General features: G+C 34.4%; 1 protein-coding gene across 1 annotated transcript in view; it reads left to right on the top strand.

Annotated features, from left to right (window-relative positions):
- The window catches only part of LOC141343822 (regulator of nonsense transcripts 1-like), a 40,421-nt gene extending 23,417 nt beyond the window's left edge, over positions 1–17,004 (top strand). The window contains exons 5-16 of the mRNA XM_073848480.1: positions 1,468–1,582; positions 1,860–2,003; positions 3,175–3,388; positions 3,479–3,596; positions 6,076–6,232; positions 6,433–6,575; positions 8,336–8,510; positions 8,789–8,870; positions 10,038–10,199; positions 12,009–12,232; positions 12,332–12,454; positions 14,105–17,004. Of these exons, the coding sequence (XP_073704581.1) occupies positions 1,468–1,582; positions 1,860–2,003; positions 3,175–3,388; positions 3,479–3,596; positions 6,076–6,232; positions 6,433–6,575; positions 8,336–8,510; positions 8,789–8,870; positions 10,038–10,199; positions 12,009–12,232; positions 12,332–12,451 (1,654 nt within the window). The 3' untranslated portion in view covers positions 12,452–12,454; positions 14,105–17,004. The remainder of the gene's footprint in view (positions 1–1,467; positions 1,583–1,859; positions 2,004–3,174; positions 3,389–3,478; positions 3,597–6,075; positions 6,233–6,432; positions 6,576–8,335; positions 8,511–8,788; positions 8,871–10,037; positions 10,200–12,008; positions 12,233–12,331; positions 12,455–14,104) is intronic.
- The last annotated feature ends 4,343 nt before the right edge of the window (positions 17,005–21,347 follow it).

Genomic DNA, 21,347 nt, shown 5'->3' with positions numbered 1-21,347 from the left:
CCTCATTTAAAGGTGCCATAGAATGGAAAACTGCATTTACTTTGGCATAGTTGAATAATAACAATTCTGTACATGGACATGACATAACGTGACTCTTCCTTCTTATATAAATCTGGTGTTTGCAAAAGACCACTGAAAAACAGGCTAATCCTAACATAACAGCGACTATGACGTAAAAGTCTCGGGATCATTAATAGTCACACCCCCAACATTTACATCGTCATCAGACGATCTCCAGATAGGCTATTGTGAAAAAACAAAGCAAGGACAATAGCGAAAATGGCAGATCACAGAATTAAATGTTATGTTCCAGGTTGTGCAGGGGATGTTAAGTGCAGGGATGGTTCGTGTCTGTACTCAGAAAGGCACGGAAAACAAATAATGCGTTTTGATAAAATAAGGCGAGACACTAAAGGGCCTTGCTAGCAGTAGTCTGTTACATTGCAGTACATAAGATTTCACTTACCACATAAACAGAGTAAGGAGAGATGACTGTGCGGACGATGGAGAATGATTTACAGATCCTGAGCATCACTAACAAGCATCTAAACTTGTAAAATATGTGGTAAGTACTGCCGCTGTAGTATAACGTTACGAGCTTGGCAATCACAAATCTCAAAAGTGAAAGTAAAATGATCATGCTTTCAAAACAGCAGTTTCAACGACCCGCATATTAATAGCGGCTTGGGCTCAGTGATTAAATATATGTGACCCTGGACCACAAAACCAGTCATAAGGTTAAATTTTACAAAACTGAGATGTATACTTCATATGAAAGCTCAATAACTAAGCTTTCTATTGATGTATGGTTTGTTAGGATAGGACAATATTTGGCCGAGATACATCTATTTGAAAATCTGGAATCTGAGGATGCAAAAAAATCTAAATACTGAGAAAATCACCTTTAAAGTTCTCCAAATGAAGTTCTTAACAATGCATATTACTAATCAAAAATTACATTTTGATATGTTTACAGTAGGAATTTTACAAAAAATCTTCATGGAACATGATCTTTACTTAATTTCCTAATGATTTTTGGCATAAAAGAAAAATCAATAATTTTGACCCATACAATGTATTTTTGGCTATTGCTACAAATATACCCCAGCGACTTAAGACTGGTTTTGTGGTCCAGGGTCACATATATTTTCCTCCATGTGTGAGCTACTGAATGAGCCACTCTGTGAAACGGCCAATCAGAGCAGAGCTCATCATTACTATTCATGAACCTTCCAAATAAGGTAATAACAGACATTTCATTCTAGGGACAAATCCTAGGTAGTAAATGGACCTGTAAAACCGTTTCTGGAGAATTTTTGCCCTTTCCTATGTCATATACCTTCTATATAGATATCAGAGAATAATTTAAAATATTGTATCAATGCATTCTTTGGCACCTTTAAAAGTGATCTCTATGTTTGTACTATGAATGCTTTGAAAACTGATGTGTGTCTGTCTTTTTTGCAGCATGCCAGAGTTGCAGAAACTGCAGCAGCTGAAGGACGAAACTGGCGAGCTGTCGTCATCTGATGAGAAACGCTACCGAGCTCTTAAACGAACCGCTGAGAGAGAGCTGCTCATGGTACCTGACTTCACTTCACTTTCAGCAATTTAGTGCATTTTCAGTGCGTTTATTTATATATATGAACGCTGCAGGCGGTGAAGCACAATACCGCTTAAGCCATTTTCTTTGGCAAAATAAATGGGGCATGTTTTTGTGTGGTGCATTTCCCCCCCTGCAATTAACGCACACACACTGTTCTATAAAAAAAAAAGCTTTTTCTTTGCACAAATGATCCATCAGCCCACCCATGACAGAGGCCTGCATTTTTATATCTCATTGTCTCTCTGTTTCACAGAATGCAGATGTGATCTGCTGCACATGTGTGGGTGCAGGTGACCCTCGCCTGGCTAAGATGCAGTTCCGCTCCATCCTCATTGATGAGAGCACACAGGCCACGGAGCCCGAGTGCATGGTGCCAGTGGTGCTCGGGGCCAAACAGGTATGTGACAGGCAAATTTGCACACAGACTTTACATGAGACAAATATGATGCGATCTGGGCAGTGTTCATTTTGACTGCCAATTCTGATTTAGTTTTAGTCAGTCTTTTGACTAAAATGCCATTTAGTTTGTCATATTTTAGTCATCTGAATTGCTTTTAGTTTTAGTCCAGTTTTAGTCGACTAAATATCATAAGATTTTAGTTGATTAAATCTACAGTAGATTTAGTCTGCTAAAATCGAATGGGTTTATTTACATTGTAATGCATTCATTAAACATTTCTCTAAAACTGTTAATTTTGACAGCAAATTTTGATTTAGTTTTTAGTCATAGTCTTTTGACTAAAATGCCATTTTAGTTTTAGTCATATTTAAGTCATCTGAATGTGTTTTAGTTTTAGTCTAGTTTTAATTAAAACGACTAAATCTACAGTAGATATTTATTTATTTTACAGTGCAATTGTTTTATGCTATTACTGTCATAGTAAAACAACAATAATATAAATTTGTTATTACCATTATGTTCTAATTTGTTTGGCCAGTGTGAATGTAGTTTAGACTGAGACAGTATATCACAAATAAAAAGAGGGTTGAGCCACATTTAAAGTTCAGTCAATTCACTGACTTTTTTTCTGACTTAAATTTTCTTAGGAACATGGGTTGGAGCTCTAACTTTTTAGCTGTCAAAGTGCATTTGGTAGAAAAATGTAGCTTCAAAATGTGCAAAATACAATATTCATAAAAACTATAAAATCTCTATAAATAACAGTTTTTAGTTATATACAGAGCATGAAAAAAAAAATGTATGTAAGCCTTAAGGATTTAGAAAAAAAACTGAATTACCAGCGTGTAGGAAATGTATACAAATAAACTTGACCTGAAAAAAGTAAAAATGTCTAAAGTACAATGTTTTTCTACTTTGCCACAATAAATGACGTGATTATACAGGTTAAAAGTGAACGAAAGGAGGAACATAAATGTTTATATAAATAATAAGTCAAGCTCTTTATGAAAGCCGCTTTGGAATATTTTGGAATACAAGGCGCAGCCTGCACATTTCAGATAATAAAAAAAGTGACTTATATTTTGGAAAATAGTTAAAATTTGTAAGTTCACTCTATATATGTGTAAATGTTCTGTTTAATAACACTACTGTCATCTCTGTTTGACAGCTGATTCTGGTGGGTGACCACTGTCAGCTGGGTCCTGTGGTCATGTGCAAGAAGGCGGCTAAAGCGGGTCTGTCCCAGTCTCTCTTTGAGAGGCTGGTGGTGCTGGGCATCAGACCCATCCGTCTGCAGGTGCAGTACCGTATGCACCCGGCGCTCAGCGCTTTCCCGTCCAACATCTTCTACGAGGGCTCTCTGCAGAACGGTGTCACCGCTGGTATGTCATCTCAAGTTATCTTTTGTTTGCACTGATTGAGTTTGTAATATAGAGACAGTACTATAGAGATAATGTTCTGTTGTTCTCCAGCTGATCGCATCAAGAAAGGCTTTGACTTCCAGTGGCCTCAGCCCGATAAGCCCATGTTTTTCTACGTAACCCAGGGCCAGGAGGAGATTGCAAGCTCTGGCACCTCTTATCTCAACAGGTAGGATTAAGCAAGATATCCAGCTCCCAAAACAAATATATGATCTAGTGTTGTCATGATACCAACATTTTGACTTGGATACGATACTGAATAAAATATCTCGATACTACTTTTAAACCGATACTCAGACAAAAACATAGAATGACAGGTAAAGTAATTGAATGATCCAAATGGGGGTTATAGTTATTTTATCTATTTAAGGCGAGACACTGCAGGTGAATAGAGTAAAAAATGAACTAATAGTTATCACCTTGCTTACTCAGCTGATTGATTACACTGATAATTGCAAACATTTTTTTGTATTACAAATGTTCTCAAATGTAAGGGTTTATTATGCAAATGAGGCATTATTTAATGAAATATGCACTAATTTGCATACATTTTTTTGTACAAAAATCTGAACACTGGATGAAGTCAGTTTCAAAATTCTTGTTGAATTTTTTTGACATTAGAGTCAAAACTTTTTACAGAGGGGAATTTTGGGTATCTCATTTCGTCACACCCTAATTCAGAAAAAACCTGGAACAGAAAGGAAAAACTTTTTTTTTTTAACCATTTTTTGGGGAATAAAATGTATATAATCAAGCAAATCATATATGTAAAAATCCCTCTGTAAAAACCTTCAGGATATAGACAGGAATAAAACTAAAGTTAGCTAAAAATAGATAGTGCTATAAAAGAAACACTTAACAGTGTCTTTTGGATGTTTTCTTTCCACTAGTCTGAAAAAACACTTTATGAAAAACCAAAAAGCCAAAATCTCAAACTTGACAGGTGCATGAAAAAACTGCGTTTTTGCCTGCAGTGTCTCCCCTTAAAAAAAGCATTTCATCCCCCCCTAAAAAAAAAGATTAAAATAATAAAAATCACATGCCAGTGCCACTACACAGGACTATGGTGAGCAACTACCGAGCCGATCTTTGCAACTTTAGCTAAATGGATAAAGCCAAATCTTATTTCATGATAAAGAAATTTTATTTCACAATAACAATTTATGTCATATAGTATTTTTGTTATTTTATCTTTTTAATCAATAATAAGAACATGGAAAGGAAAGGAAACAAGTAACAAGGACAAATACAATATATATGAAATCTGTTTTATTTAAAAAATTTTCCTGGATTCTGTTTTTCTGTTTATTTGAATGGTTACATAAAAAATATTAATCAAAAAGCATGTCTAATTACCTGAATTCATGAAACTTACTCAATTTAACAGCAATTTCTTAAATTAATTTTTAGGTCCTTATGAAATACGTTTTATTATTTTTCTCAAATTTAGTTTTATTTTGATCAAATTCTGTGGATCTATTTTACATTAATTTTCCTGCATTCAATTTTAATAATTTCAAAAAGCATGTCTAATTAATTTATAAAGATTAATTAGATTTTATAAAGAATTAATTTATTATAATATTTATTTCTTTTTTCAAAAATACTGTCTTGTGTAGTTACATTTTACTTGTAAATAAATTCTAGTAAATTTTTCTGCTAAATATTCCTTTAATATTCTTTTAGTAATATATTATTTTTTTATTAGTAGTAGTAGTACTATCATTACATTAAGTAATATTTCTGTCAAGTTACACCGGACATTTATTTTGTTGGTTTGCTGCCTTTCGTTTCTGTTTGTGGATATGATATAATATGATGGGGGTTTTTTTCTTCAAAATTAACGGTAAAATGCTCTTGAACTGACTCTCAAAGCAGTTCAAGAGATGGTTTATGTCTTCATGTACTCATATATTAAGGTGGCAGAGGCTGAAAACACTGTCACATCCGCTTCAGTATGTGTAATAAACAAAACTGCGTCTGCACCAATCATTCATACAGAAACTTGAAAAATGTGCAGGATTCATATCTAAATAGCCAAATTGCATGATATTCTGCGTTGTACAGTAATTTCTGTTTTTATGAATGGATCCCACAATTCCGTCTGCATTTTTCACTTTGTGGTAATCATAGGCCCCTAAATAAACAGTGTTAAAATGGCTCTTATCAAAATGCATTCTTAAAGTACCAATACTAGCAAAATGCAGAATCATACTGTTTTTAAAAGCAGAGTATCGCAATACTTTTTTAGTACCAGTATATCGTGCAACACGCATCTGATGCATGTTGTACACAAAAAGCTTCCTCAAAACAGCAGGACTCAATATAATAGACTGGTTAAATGCTGTTTATGGGAGTCAGAGCCAGACTAGTTGAGCAGCCAGAGCTGCTTTGAAACAGTGTGTATTGTGAAAAGCACTATACAAATACATTTCGCTTGACTTGTTTGCTTTTTCTTTTTATATATTGGTCAGTGGGCAAATCAAATGAAAAGCAAAACAGATATTATGCCAGTAGTTAAAAGTCTGGTTATGTGTGACTACTAGAATATGAGAAACATTTGACAATTGATGAGCTCATTCATGAATGCTCTTACATTGAAGCTTATTCAAAAGGCCGGTCTGATAAAATTATTTCTCTTTATTCAGGACTGAGGCTGCTAATGTGGAGAAGATCACCACTCGTCTGCTGAAGGCCGGAGCCAAACCTGACCAGATTGGTATCATTACACCATACGAGGGTCAGCGCTCTTACCTGGTGCAGTACATGCAGTTCAGCGGCTCACTCCACACCAAACTATACCAGGTACAGCGTCCAAACAGACTGATTTCAGCTGTTCTGCTGCATACGTTTGCTCTAGACCCGCACTGTAGCAATTTAGTGTGTCAGGAAAAGCGCATTTTGGTGTAAGATCGTTATTGCTATAGCACTGCCATTTTTTAATGGCTGTTTGACATCTAGGATTAGTGTGTCAGTGATGTATTGATGCCTTTGTGTGTCTACAGGAGGTGGAGATCGCCAGCGTGGATGCTTTCCAGGGCAGAGAGAAGGACTTCATCATCTTGTCTTGTGTCAGAGCTAACGAGCACCAGGGCATCGGCTTCCTGAACGACCCTCGTCGTCTCAATGTGGCACTAACCAGAGCCAGGTAACAAAAGCAGACTTTGAGTAAGGTGCAATTTAACATTCAGTGTCCTTCAGGTATCTGTATGAAATGCAGAGATGTATTTGAAGTAACGTTTTACGTGGGTGAAAATGCTGTTTACTTTATAGGCCTTATTAGGGGCCAAGCACGGAAGGTGCGAAGGCACCCATTGCATCCGTTGGCGTTCTTCTTATTATACTTCTGTTTCTTCTGCTCTTGAGTCTATGGCAGCCCATAGAACCGCTTGTGGGAAAGTTATGAAATTTGGCACATTGACAGAGGACAGTCTCAACATTAACCATAGCTGGTTTGAAGTCTCTAACTCAAACTCTCTAGCGCCACCACTTGTCCAAACTTTCACTCATGTTTTCACTTTTGAACCATAAGGTCTAGAAGGAATTTTTTCCTCTGAATCCTTCAAATTAACACCAAAAACTGCTTTTTTTTTTTAACTCGTCCTAGATGGTAAATTGGCTCAGATCATCTTCAGACCATGCTGGCAAAAAGTTATGGAATTCAAGTTGATTAGTCCAACCGTTCTTGAATAACGTGTGAACGAATTGTACAAATAGCACGCAAAAATGGATATGAGGCTATATCTCTGCAAAGGTTTGGCATATTGAGACCAAACTTGGTATGTGTTATAACAAGCATGACCTGAGGCGACCTGCACAGTTTCGGCATAGTGCCACCTAGTGGTCAGAAGATATGAAAAAATGCTATTTTTGCTTCGGAATGGTTTGGCTAAAAATCAAAAACTGGTCTCTTTAGATTCGGTAAAATTTGCGTCATTCGCGCGTGACATTTTCTTCACAACAGACGCGAATTCGCGTCATGGGAGGGGCTTCTGCCACTCGTCAGCGGGAAAGTAGTTGTAAAATAGGTGAATGAGCTCAATTTGCCAGCTTTAGCTTGCTTGTAGTCTCAATATGTATGTATATCTAGGTCAAATTGAGTAAAGAGCGTTTTTTAAAACTAACCAGATTGTCCGACCTCTTCACTCACTTTCTTCCTAGCAAGATCCTTTTTATTCCTGTTTCTACAAAAGTCCAAAGATGTAACGTTATCGTACAGCTCCGAGGAACCACAGACAGCAACGGTGATTTTGTCCGCCATTATTGTTTCGGATTTCTGCCTCCGTCACTACTAGAGCAAGCTCCTGATTGGTTAACGCGGCGCGGATTTTCGCCAAAGTTCAGATTTTTGAACTCGCGCGTTTTGCACGGAAATCGCTTGAAACGCTCAATGCGCGCCGCTTCATTCGCGCGTTTCGCGCCACAGGATGGCTATTCGCGTCTTTGCATTGACTTAACATGTAAATCACTCGCGCTTGCCGCTTCATTCACGTCCGGTGTGAACGCACCATGAGGCTGTATCTCTGCAATGCTTTGACATATTGACACCAAGCTTTGTGTGTGTCATTATCTCCTTACACTGACCACGTCACAGCAATTTGGTAGTGGCGCCACCTATTGATCAAAAGTGATAAGCCAATAAATTATATTACTAGTAGATTTAAATGGTTTTTCAGCCATTTGAACTAAAATTATCTTAAAATGTCCTCAATTACTCATTGCTGCAGTTGGTCTGATGCTTGCTTCTGTAGTGCTTGTAGTGCCTGTAATTGCTGCCCTCAGCTATATTTTCAGTTGTTTTCACAATACATGAAACTCATGTCTCAAAATCGAGTGAAAAGTGCAAATAACAATAAATGCAGGTGGATATTGCTAATTATGTGGTCAAATGTGTTTGTATGTGTGCAGATATGGCGTGATCATTGTGGGCAATCCTAAGGCTCTGTCCAAGCAGCCTCTGTGGAACCACCTGCTGAACTACTACAAGGAGCAGAAGGTTCTGGTGGAGGGACCTCTGAACAACCTGAGAGAGAGCCTTATGCAATTCAGCAAGCCACGCAAGCTGGTCAACACCATCAACCCTGTGAGTAACACACATATCAAGGTTTCTTCTGCCTCAGAAAGAGTGTTTTCTTGCTGGTTCATATGCACGGCCACGCATGCATGCAAATCTGATTAATAACATTTGCATTTAGTAATAAGCAATTATAATATGCATTAGTAGTGCTTCTGTATAAATGCTTTCTTATGCATCTGTAACATTACATGCACCAACCAAGGTGACCATGAAATTTCAAAGTAGGAACTAATCGTTTGTAAGTTGCAAAATGCTTCTGCTAATAGTGGAAATGTGTGTTTCAGGGAGCCCGTTTCATGAGTACCGCCATGTATGATGCGAGAGAGGCCATGATTCCTGGATCTGTGTATGATCGCAGCAGCACTGGTGAGAATACACTTACATATCATTGCTCACGTCTCAATACACTGCGGTTGCAATGTTATTCTGTTCCAGGGATATTTTTGTTAACTAAAGAAAAAAAAAACTTTAATTAAAAAAGAAATTCCAGCTAGTTATCAAGGCAGCATTTGTCATTTGTGTTTATTTTTAAAGTACTGCAAATAAACTAACACTTTTTAAAAGTCATTCAGACACAAAATACTATAAGATAATATAAATACTAAAACATTTTTTATATTAAAACTATATAACATTTAGCTAAAATTAGTTTAAATTTATAAAGTATAATAAATCCAACAAAAACTTTAATAGTACACTACTTGTCACGTAAGATTTTTAATGTTTTTTTTTTTTTTTAAGAAGTCTCTTCAGCTCACCAAACCTGCATTTATTTGATCCAAAATACAGCAAAAGCAGTAACGTTGTTAAATATTTTTACTATTTATAATAACTGCTTTTTATTTGAATACATTTTAAAATGCAGTTTTTCTGTGATCAACGCTGAATTTTCAGCATCATTACTCCAATCTTCAGTGTCACATGATCCTTCAGAAATCATTCTAATATGCTGGTTTACTGCTCAAGAAACATTTTTTTATTATAATTATCAATATTTAAAACAGTTGAGTGTGTGTTTTTTAGGATTCTTTGAGTAGAAAGAACCAAAAATCAGCATTTAACTGAAAAAGCTTTTTTTTAACATTATAACATTTAACATTACACTATACTATTCAAAAGCTTAAAGTAAGTTTTTTTTTTTTTTTTTTTATACTTTTATTTAGCAAGGATGCTTTAAATTAATCAGAAGTGATGATAAACACATGTATAATGTTACAAAAGATTTCTATTTCAACAATGTTTTTTGAGCAGCAAATTAGAATGATTTCTGAAGGATCATGTGACACTGAAGACTGGAGTAATGATGCTGAAAGATCTCAGGAATAAATTACATTTTAAAATATATTCACATAGAAAACAGTTATTTTAAATGATAAAAATATTTAAAAGCAGAAGAGACTTCTTTAAAAAACATTAAAAATCTTACTGTTTTTTTTTTTTTTTACTTTTATTTTTGCCGCTGTTGTTGTTGTTTCATGATAAACCTGATGAGAAATGTGTATCTAATTTGTCATTCCTTGTCTGTCTTTACAGGACGTCCATCTAATATGTACTTCCAGACCCATGACCAGGTCGGCATGATCGGGACTGGGCCAAACCCGTTGGGATCCATGAACATCCCCATCCCGTTCAATCTGGTCATGCCACCCATGCCTCCGCCTGGCTACCTAGGCCAGGTGAACGGACCAGCTGCAGGTAAGAGAAAACCCTAAAACTAGGGATGCACCGAATGTTCGGCAACCTAATAAGCGGAAAGGCCGAATGAATTATACCGAACAATGACATGATGCGGTCAAATAGAGGCGTTCACGAATGCAGCAAACATGTGGGCAGTGTGGAAGCAACTGTCAGAGCAAGACGCAAAAATCATTACAAACACCGACAGCGAGAGACTGTTTAGTATCTTTGATGAGAAGAGAAATGGTGGTTGTTGCTGGTTACTGTATGATGACTGAAATCACCAAATGGCCTTAAACCATTAGTAAATAAACTACAGAATGTTATGTTGTCTAATACACGCACCAACTGTATTTATTCTGACAGCGCTGTACGAGCTCCTTAGCCAGGGTTCAAAGTCTAAAGCGCAAGGATAATCTGAAACAGCGTGATGAAAATAATTTATGAATCTGCCGCTGTCAAGCGAAAACTAGCACCGAGGCAAAGGTCTTCTTGTGGGTTTCCTCTACAAATAAAAAAAAGTCAACATTCATAAATGTTAGTATTGTAATTTTACTGTTGTTCTGTAAAGAAAAAAGTAAGACAAAAATAATAACAATCATTCCAACAGCTCTATTAATACATTTATTATAACATTCTCCTTTGCTTAGCAAGGCTTCATTTATTTTTACATTAAAAACATGCCTGATTCAAGAAGAGGGTTTTAAAAATGGCTCAAGAATATTATTTTACTAACTTTTTAATTTTAAGTTAAATTGTGCTCAGTGTTGTTTTCGTCAACGATGACGATGACGAAATCATTTCGTTGACGCCACTTTTTTTCATGACGATAACGAGACGATGACGAGATAAAAATGGCTCGTTGATGACTAAAACATGACGAGACGTGTTTGAGTTTGTTGACGAGACGAGAATAGACGAAAATGTTAGTGGGTGGTCCGTCAGACGTTTAAAATGCATGACATTTCCGCTTATTGTGCATGCCAATTAAAACTTAAAAAGTATCTGACGCTATGGCAAGCCGTTTTAGCATTAAATACTCTTTGCTGTACTAGTATGGCAAGCCGTTTTAGCATTCCATCCTTGTTTGTCTTTTATGTTCTAAAACATTCCTTCATTATTGTAATTATTGGTGAAAATAGTCGATCCAGAAGCTCACATTGTGTTGAACTGTAGATCTGCTATTTTCACAACTTATAAGTGACACTACCCAACAGCAAAATATTTACTGACCTACATTAATTTGTTAAAAGACTACTTTTTCCCCTTTTTTGACTAAAACTAGACTAAAACCTTTTTGACTTTTCGTCGACTAAAATTGGACTAAAACTATCACATATAGAAGTGACTAAAATTTGACTAAAACTAAGAAGCATTTTAGTCCAAAAGACTAAGACTAAATCTAAGATGGTTGTCAAAAACAACACTGCTTGTGCTTTGTTGGAACATTATTAGAATGTTTAAAATGTTCATTGTTAAGTAAATATTTTTAAATGGTTGTTTTTTTATTGTTTTTGTTCTTTGAAAAGCAAGACAAAATTAAAAAAAGCAAATATTGGCTATTTAATTTATGCAATGGTGAAAAAAATTGGCAAAATACATGGAGAAAAAACACGAAAAACCACGTTTGTGTGTAATTTTGTTTGGCTTCGGTCAAGAATTACTTTTGGTGCATCCCTACCTAAAACACAAAATTAAGACTGCTTTTAAACAAGAAACCCTGACTTATATTCATAAATGGTCTTTTTGCTGAAACAAATACATTGAATGTGCAGCATAAAAAAATTAGGAATACAATATTAATCAGTTCTCTCCCACCGTTTACAGGTCGTGGTGCTCCTAAAGGTAAGACCGGGGGTCGTGGAGGTCGCCAGAGGAACCGTGGCACCGGTAATCACGGCAGCGGGCAGGCCAACATGCCGAACAGCCAGGCCAGTCAGGATCTGGTGTCTCAGCCCTTCTCTCAGGGTCCACTGACCCAGGGCTACATCACCATGAGCCAGCCGTCACAGATGAGCCAGCCTGGACTGTCCCAGCCTGAGCTCTCACAGGTACACATGCACACGTTCTCACTTTTATATGAGCCTCTGAAGTCTTTGTTTGTCCTTGTTTTGTTAATTCTGTTGTTTGTGGACTTTTTTGTGTTACAGGACAGCTACCTGGGAGATGAGTTCAAATCCCAGATGGATGTGGCGCTTTCCCAGGATTCCACCTACCAGGGCGAACGGGCATATCAACACGGAGGAGTGACTGGACTCTCACAGTACTAGAGTGTAAGATGACACTTTTAATGTGGTGTTTTTTTGTAAGAAACTAATGCTTTTCTTTAGAAAGGATGCATTAAATTGGTCGAAAGTGACAGTAAAGTTATTATATAACTTATATATATAGTAAATGTTTCAGAACAGCAAATCAACATATTAGAATGATTTCTGAAGGATCATGTGACACTAAAGACTGGAGTCATGATGCTGAAAATTCAGCTTTAATCACAGGAATAAATTACTTTTTACAACATATTCACATTTAAAACAACTATTTTAAATTAACATTTTACTGTATTTCACATATTTACTGTGTTTTTTACTGTGATCAAATAAATGCAGAACTGGTGAGCTTAAGAACTGTAAAAAACTTTTTAGATCAGTACTGTACATTAATTTACATCTGTTTAGTGTAATTGATGCTTATATAGTCTAGACACCTAAAATCATTGTAAAGTTTCATGTGCCATTTTTTTTTATTTTGCATACACACGAATCACTAAAACTTAAACTAAAAACTAAAAATAAATAAATACTATATAGACATTAAAACTAATAATATAAAATAAAATGATTAAAATTATATTAAATTGATGTTAAAGTAAAACAAGAATAAAAATACATGACACGTAAAAATACAATGACTAAAACTTTACTTTTAAACTTATTGAAAACTATATTAAATAGCAAACTGTGTTAAATAGTTAATAATAAATTAAAACAATAAAAGTGAAAGAAAACACAAAAATGTAAAAATAAATTACGTAAATTCAACACTAAATCTAAAAGTAAATTATATTAAAACTGTAAAAAAAAATCTATAAAAATGAAAGAAAAACATCAAATTACGAAGACTAACTAAAATCCAATTATAACTAAATATAAAAATAAATGCATTAAATTAAGATTATATTAAATTATTAAATTAACAAATTAAAACAATAAAAATGAAAGAACTACAACAAAATTATTAAATAAAGACTAATTAAAATTAAATTAAAAAAACACTAAATGTATAAATAAATTACATTAAAACTATATTAAATTATTTAATAATAAATAGATACAAAAATAAAGGAAAAACAACAGTTACTAACTAAAGACTAACACGCATTCAAATAAAATCACTAAATATAAAAAATAAATGTAAACTATATTGAATTATTTAATTAATTATAAAGAAAAAGAAATGAAAGAAAAACAACTAATTTACTCAAACTAACTAAAAGTACATTAAAATCACTAAATACAGAAATTAAATTAACAATATATGAAATTATTAAATTAATAATAAATTCGAAACAATATGAAAAATAAAAGAACACAATGACCATTTTAACTCAAATTCAGTTAAAAATCACTAAATATAAAATAATCAAAACTGCATTAAATTAATAAATTAAAACAATAAAAATGAAAGAAAAACAACAAAATTACTAAAACTGTAAATAAACTTGCATTCAAAACAAAATCTAAAAATAAATTCTAAAAAAAATCCTTTATTTGTTATTCCTTTAAAAACAGTAGCTTATTATATTTACAGTAACATCCTCGTATTATTTAGTCCGTTCCATTTTGCTGTTTTGTCTTACCCATTTATAAATGAAATGGCCGTCCCTCATTGCTAACGCTGCCGTTTTCCTCCGTGTGTCTCCGCAGGTTGTTGGAACAGGAGCTAGGCCTGTGCTGAGCTTAGTTCGTCAGCATTTTAAATATGGGTAAATAAAAAAAAAGAACAAACATGGATGCCCGTTTACCACTGTTACAACTGAAGCACCATGGTGTGAGAGCAACAGGAGAGAATCAAACCAATCACAGGAGGGAGTAAAGCTGGACAGGGACGAAAGAGAAACGTGTGAGTGGCGGACGACATCCACCATTCGTTGACGACGGGGAGGAGAGCTGGGAGACGCAGTGTTAGGAGGAGACCAAACACGAGATCTTCGATCCGCAACTCCGCAACGTGGAGGAGGAGGCTCCTGGAGCGCAAGGGGGCCCTTCCCTTCCTCCTCTCTCTCTCACTCTCTCTCTCTCTCTCTCTCTCTCTCTCGCCGGGCTGCCGACGTCAGCCTCAGGCCTCGCCCTGCCAACAGAGACGGAGCCAAGATGAAGTTCTCTTAAAACTACCTGCAAAAACCACGCTTGCTCTGTCGTCTCCACGAGCTGAGAGAGGGGGGTGACGTTATTTCAAGTAATTAATAAACGCTTTTCAAGCAGCTGATTTTTTCGGGAAAATCCAGTTCCCCTCAAAGTTGACATCTGACATTCAGGTTCTACCACCGCACATCTTTTGAGAGGACGGACGCCTGCGGCTAGAGTTCTCGCGCTTTGTTTCGTTCGCTCGCTCACTCGCCTCGGAGCGCCTCGCGTCTCCGGCCGAGGTGCTAGGACACTCTGAAGGACGATTCAACTTTGAGGAACGTTTTCCGCCTGAGAGGTGCCGTATCGAACGGAGGGCCCGTCACATCTCGTCCGCTCTCCGCTTTGGGGTAGAAATGGCTTTGGGATGTTTCTTTTTTCCTTTTAAATGTTTTGTCCCTCTGCCGAGGGGGGGCGACAGATCTATCCTTTCTTATTTTCCTCTGTTTTAAAATGGTTTTTGTTCAACTAGAATAAAAGCAGTCAAGTAGAAACGCTTGCTTGATTTAGATGTGGCTTCGAAATCAATCCAAACCAGTAGGATTTGTGGGACACCAATGTCAGATGAAACCGGCAAACTCCTCCCACTGCAATATTTTGTCCAATCAGGTGAAACCTACTCAGTTGAATCTCTTCGATTTGATAGGAGACTGTAGACACCTCCCACTGCTACATTTTGTCCAATCAGGTGAAACCTGCTCATCAGAATCTCTTCGATTTGATAGGAGACAGTAGACACCTCCCACTGCTATATTTTGTCCAATCAGGCGAAACCTGCTCATCTGAATCTTTTTGATTTGATAGGAGACAGTAGACACCTCCCACTGCTATATTTTGTCCAATTAGGCGAAACCTGCTCATCTGAATCTTTTCGATTTGATAGGAGACAGTAGACACCTCCCACTGCTATATTTTGTCCAATTAGGCGAAACCTGCTCATCTGAATCTTTTTGATTTGATAGGAGAGAGTAGACCCCTCCCACTGCTATATTTTATCCAATCAGATGAAACTCGCTCAATTGAATCTCTTCAATTTGATAAGAGACAGTAGACCCCTCCCACTGCTATGTTTTATCCAATCAGGTGAAACCTGCTTATTGATAGGAGACAGTAGACACCTCCCACTGCTATATTTTGTCCAATCAGGCGAAACCTGCTCATCTGAATCTTTTCGATTTGATAGGAGACAGTAGACCCCTCCCACTGCTATATTTTATCCAATCAGGTGAAACCTTCTCATCTGATTCTCTTGGATTTGATAAGAGACCGTAGACCCCACCCACTGCTATATTCTGTCCAATCAGGTGAAACCTACTCAGTTGAATCTCTTTGATTTGATGAGCGTCAGTAGACCCCTCCCACTGCTGTTCTGTCCAATCAGGTGAAACCTACTCAGTTGAATCTCTTCAATTTGATAGGAGACGGTAGACCCCTCCCACTGCTATATTCTGTCCAATCAGGACGCAGTCACGATATCGTTGTGCCCGAATGGCTTTAGTGAAAGCAGAAGGAGATGGACGCACCTATGCGAAGCACAGACAGGTGAGATTCTCGCTGTTTTTGTGTCTAAAGAGGCTTGTCTTGCGCTTTTGCGCATCCTAGTGAGAGCGTGCGGTTTTCGGCCGCAGACAGGTGTGAATGTGTGTGTTTGTGTGTGTTTCCAGAATGTCCTCCTTCATTATTATTTGTGCTGTGATAGATTGTAGTTTTGCTTTTCCTCCCCCATTCTAGTTGCTTTTTTCCCCCCTAGCTCATATATTTTTATTTGTGTGGAAATTGCTGGAGTTTATTCGGTTTCGACGGACCCATTCAGAGTTTTACGGCAGCTTTTAACATCTGTTTCTGACCGACGCCAGTCGCCTCAAGTTTGTACTTTTACTTTGGAGTGTTTATACCTTGCTGTTACTCCATATTCGCAAGCCTTTTGACTGTTTAATATTACCTAAATACCACCATTTGGATTTTATAGCATCGAGCACAGATTCCTTTTAAGTTTCTTTCTTCTTTTCCCACAAGACAATCATGACTTTTTCCATGTTAACCTCTTAACTCATAGTTTAGTTTGAGTTTAGTCACAATTCATCCTTCGAGTGTAAATATCAGTGCTCAGATTTGATACCACATCAGCCAAATTGTTGCCAATGACAATGAGACGCTAACATCCTCAAGGCCAAGGTTTATCCACAGCGATTCATTCTGGTCGTTATCCAGTGCGAAGAGACTAGGAAACGCGGCTTGCATCAAATTGGACTGAAATGTACGATGCGTTTATATGCTTTAACTCGCAATGAAGAGGGACATTGGAAAAAACATCAGGATATGAAGAATAATTCAGGATTTTGTTTTGTGGAAGACATTTTCACCCCCACAATATGTACTTCTTGTAACGTTATGAATAAATGTTGCTTTCTTTCACCCAATGCTGTTCTCGTTTCTTCATTGTCTTATGTGTGATTTGTAATGAAACTGGAATTTTTTTTAATTTATTTTTTTACCAGAATTGCAAGATTAAAAACTCATGATACATATCACAGTTGTGATTTTTTTCCTCTGGATTCTGATTTATACACTGCCAGTCAAAAGGTTTTGAACAGATTTTTTGTTTTTAAAGAAGTCTGTTCTGATCCAAAGTACATAAAAAAATAGTAAAATTTTGATATATTTTTACTATTTAAAACAACTGATTTCTATTCGAATATATTAAAAAATTTAATTTATTTCTGGTTTCAAAGCTGAATTTTTTGCATCATTACACAGTCTTCAGTGTCACATGATCCTTCAGAAATTGTTCTAATATTCAGATTTTTTGCTAAAAAAAATTCTTTTGATGAATCAGAAGAACAGCGTTTATCTGAAATAGATATCTTTTGTGACCTTATAAGTGTCTTTATCATCACTTTTGATCAATTTAAAGCATCCTTGGGAAGTAAAAGTATTAATTTATATATTTTAAAAAAAAGTATATATACTGACATGTTACAAAAGCTTTTAATTTCAGATAAATGGTGATTTTTTTTTTTTTTTTCTTGAGCAGCAAATCGTATTAGAATGATATCTGATGGATCATGTGACACTGAAGACTGGAGTAATGATGCTGAAAATTCAGCTTTGATCACAGGAATATATTACATTTCTAAATGCATTCAAATAGAAAACAGCTATTTTAAATAGTAAAAACATTTCAAATTTTTACTGTACTTTGGATCAAATAAATGCAGGCTTGATGAGCAGAAGAGACTTTAAAAAAAAAAAAACATTTAACTGTTCAAAACTTTTGACTGGTAGTGTGTAAATCAGAATCCAGACTAAAATAAGGCACAAAAAAAGGTAATTGTTTTTTTTTTCTCCACAGTTCTTAGTTTCTATCTTGCCAGAATTGCAAGGAAAGGAGTCTGAATTGTGAGATAAAAAGTCGCAATTAGCTACTTTTATTTATAAGCTTTCGTTGCATTTTGAACCTGTTGTATCCTAAATTCTATTAAGGATGCACACTTCTTGTTTTTACTTTCTTTTTCACAACCTGATTTGTCTCTCAATTTAGTTGAAGTGAGAATGAGTAAGAACAGTAGAATATACAATACATGCTTTAAACTTTTTTTTCCCCAAAGTAACATTATTTGTATTAATTGAAGTAACTCCCGGCTGTAATGTGTGACCCTCTGTAGTAACAGAGCAGGTCCGATGTGGTGTTTTCATTAATCACACAAAAAACCTACACTGCTATATATTTATTTAGCTTTTTTGTAAGTTCACACAAGGTCAGACTAAATTATTGAGTTTTGAAAATGAATTTGACTTTACTAACATCCTCTTAATCCAATTAAAGTTCCTTTTTTATTTTTTTATTTTTTTTATCATATTGGTGTTACACCAAATTAAAGTTCCATTTTATTTTTGTTTAGTTTTTTATTTAGTTTTTTTATTGTATTGTTTTTTTTTTTAATTTTCAGTTTTGTATTTATTTTATTTTTTTAGTTTTCTTATTATTTTAGCATTTTACTTGGTGTTACAGCAAATTAAAGATCCATTTTAATTTGTTGTAATTTTTTATTTATTTTTTCTTGCATGTATTTTATTTTTTCTTTTAATTATTTGTATTTTATTTTGTTTGTTTTTTATAGTACTTTGTGTTACACGAAATTAAAGTTCCATTTTTATTTTAATTGATTTTTTAATTGATTTTAATTTTTTATCTTATTGGTGTTACACCAAATTGAAGTTCCATTTTAATTTATCGTTAGTTTGTTGGTTATTTTTATTTGTTTAGTTTTTTATTTATGTCTTTCTTTTTTTATTGTATTTTTTTTATTTTCATTTTTGTATTTATTTTCATTTTTATTAGTTTTCTTATTATTTTATCATTTTACTTGGTGTTACACCAAATTAAAGTTCCATTTTAATTTGTTGTAATTAATTTTATTTATTTAGTTTTATTTTTTCTTTTATTTATTTGTATTTTATTTTGTTTTATTTTTTTATATTACACAAAATTAAAGTTCCATTTTTATTTTTATTTATTATTTTTTTTATTTTTTATTTTTTTTATCATATTGGTGTTTCACCAAATTAAATTTCCATTTTAATTTAATTTTATTTTTGTTTAGTTTTTTTATTTTATGTATTTCTTTTTTATTGTATTGTTTTTGTTTTTTGTTTCATTTTTGTATTTATTTATTTTAATTTTTTTAGTTTTCTTCTTATTATTTTATCATTTTACTTGGTGTTGCACCAAATTAAAGTTCCATTTTAATTTGTTGTAATTTATTTTTATTTATTTATTTTTTCTTGTATGTATTTTCTTTTTCTTTTTTCTTTTATTTATTTGTATTTTTTTATATTACCTTGTGCTACACAAAATTCCAAGTTCCATGTTTATTTTTATTTATTATTTTATTATGTTTTTTTAAGTTAATTTTTATTATTTTTTATCATTTTATTTTAGCAATTTATTTATTTTTAAATGATTGTCCTTCACATATAAATAGTGTTTCAAAGAACATGGCTTATTTTCAGAAAACACTATTACTGTTAGAGTCCAAAAAACATAACACCATTGTTATACTGCACTATGTAAGTGAGGAAGGTTCGTGGTGTCTCATTAGGGTTACATCAGCACAAATGTCGGTATGATTAACTAATGTTCACTCTCTAATCACTAGAGGGCGAGCGACGCCGCAATGATCCTGCAGTTCCGTTTCTGTCCGCTGAACGGCGCGCGCGAGTCTCTTCAAAAAGCCGCCAGCGGCAGCGCTCGAGCACAGAGCGGCGGGAGGCGCGGGCTCGGGACATCAAAGCCAAACTGGTTACAAAGTAACAGTCGCGGCGCGTCATCAAAGTCGCTGCGGGAAACATCAGAACGCGGAGTGTAACAGCCAACGGGCTTTCCCGCGAGTCCTTGTGCCTGCTGAACTACGAGCAAAAGAGGAACTGACACGCGCCCGGTCATCACGTCCAGTTTCTGCGGCTGCTGCTGTTGCATTCGCCTGCTGCCATGCACATATATGCCGCGTTTGGCGTATAGAAACACGGATTACAGAGCACGCAGATCCTACAGGCTGGAAACAGTTGCTCCAGAACAGGAACAAGAGTTTGACATCCTGTGTGTTTACAACGACATGGGGTAAGAGTCACTGCTCTCTATTAGGAGACTTTAACTCAGCTAAACTCAAGCTAGAACAACTCTTAAAAAGAGTTAGTTACTGCAGATATTTCAGATTAAAGACTTCCTGTTGCTAGTAGACAATCTGAAACTGATTATATTCCTCAAAATAAATAAATATTTATTTATTTAGGACAGTCCTACGTTGGGAAACTGGAGATAATCAATGCATATTTGTGCATGACATGCTAGAATGCATCTAAGTTACATTCTTTTATACAGTTGCTTATAAACGTATCATTATACATGCATTTTTATAAAAAGTGACGTGCAAAAACAGTGCATGTATAATGATACGTTTTTAAGCAACTTTATATATGCATGTAAACATGTAGAATTTAGAATGTTAAATTCATGAAAAAGCCACAAATAAAATAAAAAATAAAAAATAATAATAATTTTGTAGTGAAGGGGCAACCATAAACGCATGCTTTAAAATATGCATAAAATCAAAAAATAAATAAATAAAATGCTAAAATTAAATTAAAAATTAAATAAATCAAATCTGTAATTCAGAATATCTCATTCATGCACTAAATTATTTGTATTTATCTTTTTAATTAAATATTATTACATTTTATTTAATAAAAATGTATTTAATATTTAATAATTATTTATTAATTACGAAATATTAAATAATAGTTATTTTACTTAATTATTAAAAAACATTTTAATTTTGCATTAGTTTTCATTTTTATTGTTATTAATTGTTTAATTTTTTTTTTTTCATTTTTGCAAAGTAAATACCGTATCGTACAATTGTGCAATTTTGTGTATGTCTCATTATTGATTATTAGTAACTAAAACTAAAGACATAAAAATGTTACTAATAAAATCCACAATAAATTAAATACATTTTAAAAAAGAAAACTTACTGATTATTTTAAGTAACATTTATCATTACTTCAAACTGATTTACTTAAAAATGAATAAAAAGTTTATAAATAAAATATTTTTTATAATTATTTATTAATTACTAAATATTAAGTAATAATTTAATTATTATAATTTTTGCATGATTTTTATTTAGTTGTGGATGCTCAGGTTTTTGTTTCATGAGATGCTTTCGTGATCAAGAACATTAAAAGCATTCATTTTAAAAGT

Source organism: Garra rufa, chromosome 10 (genome assembly GCF_049309525.1).
Source record: "Garra rufa chromosome 10, GarRuf1.0, whole genome shotgun sequence".
NCBI classification, from domain to species: domain Eukaryota; kingdom Metazoa; phylum Chordata; class Actinopteri; order Cypriniformes; family Cyprinidae; genus Garra; species Garra rufa.
This window is presented reverse-complemented; position numbering and strand designations above follow the sequence as displayed.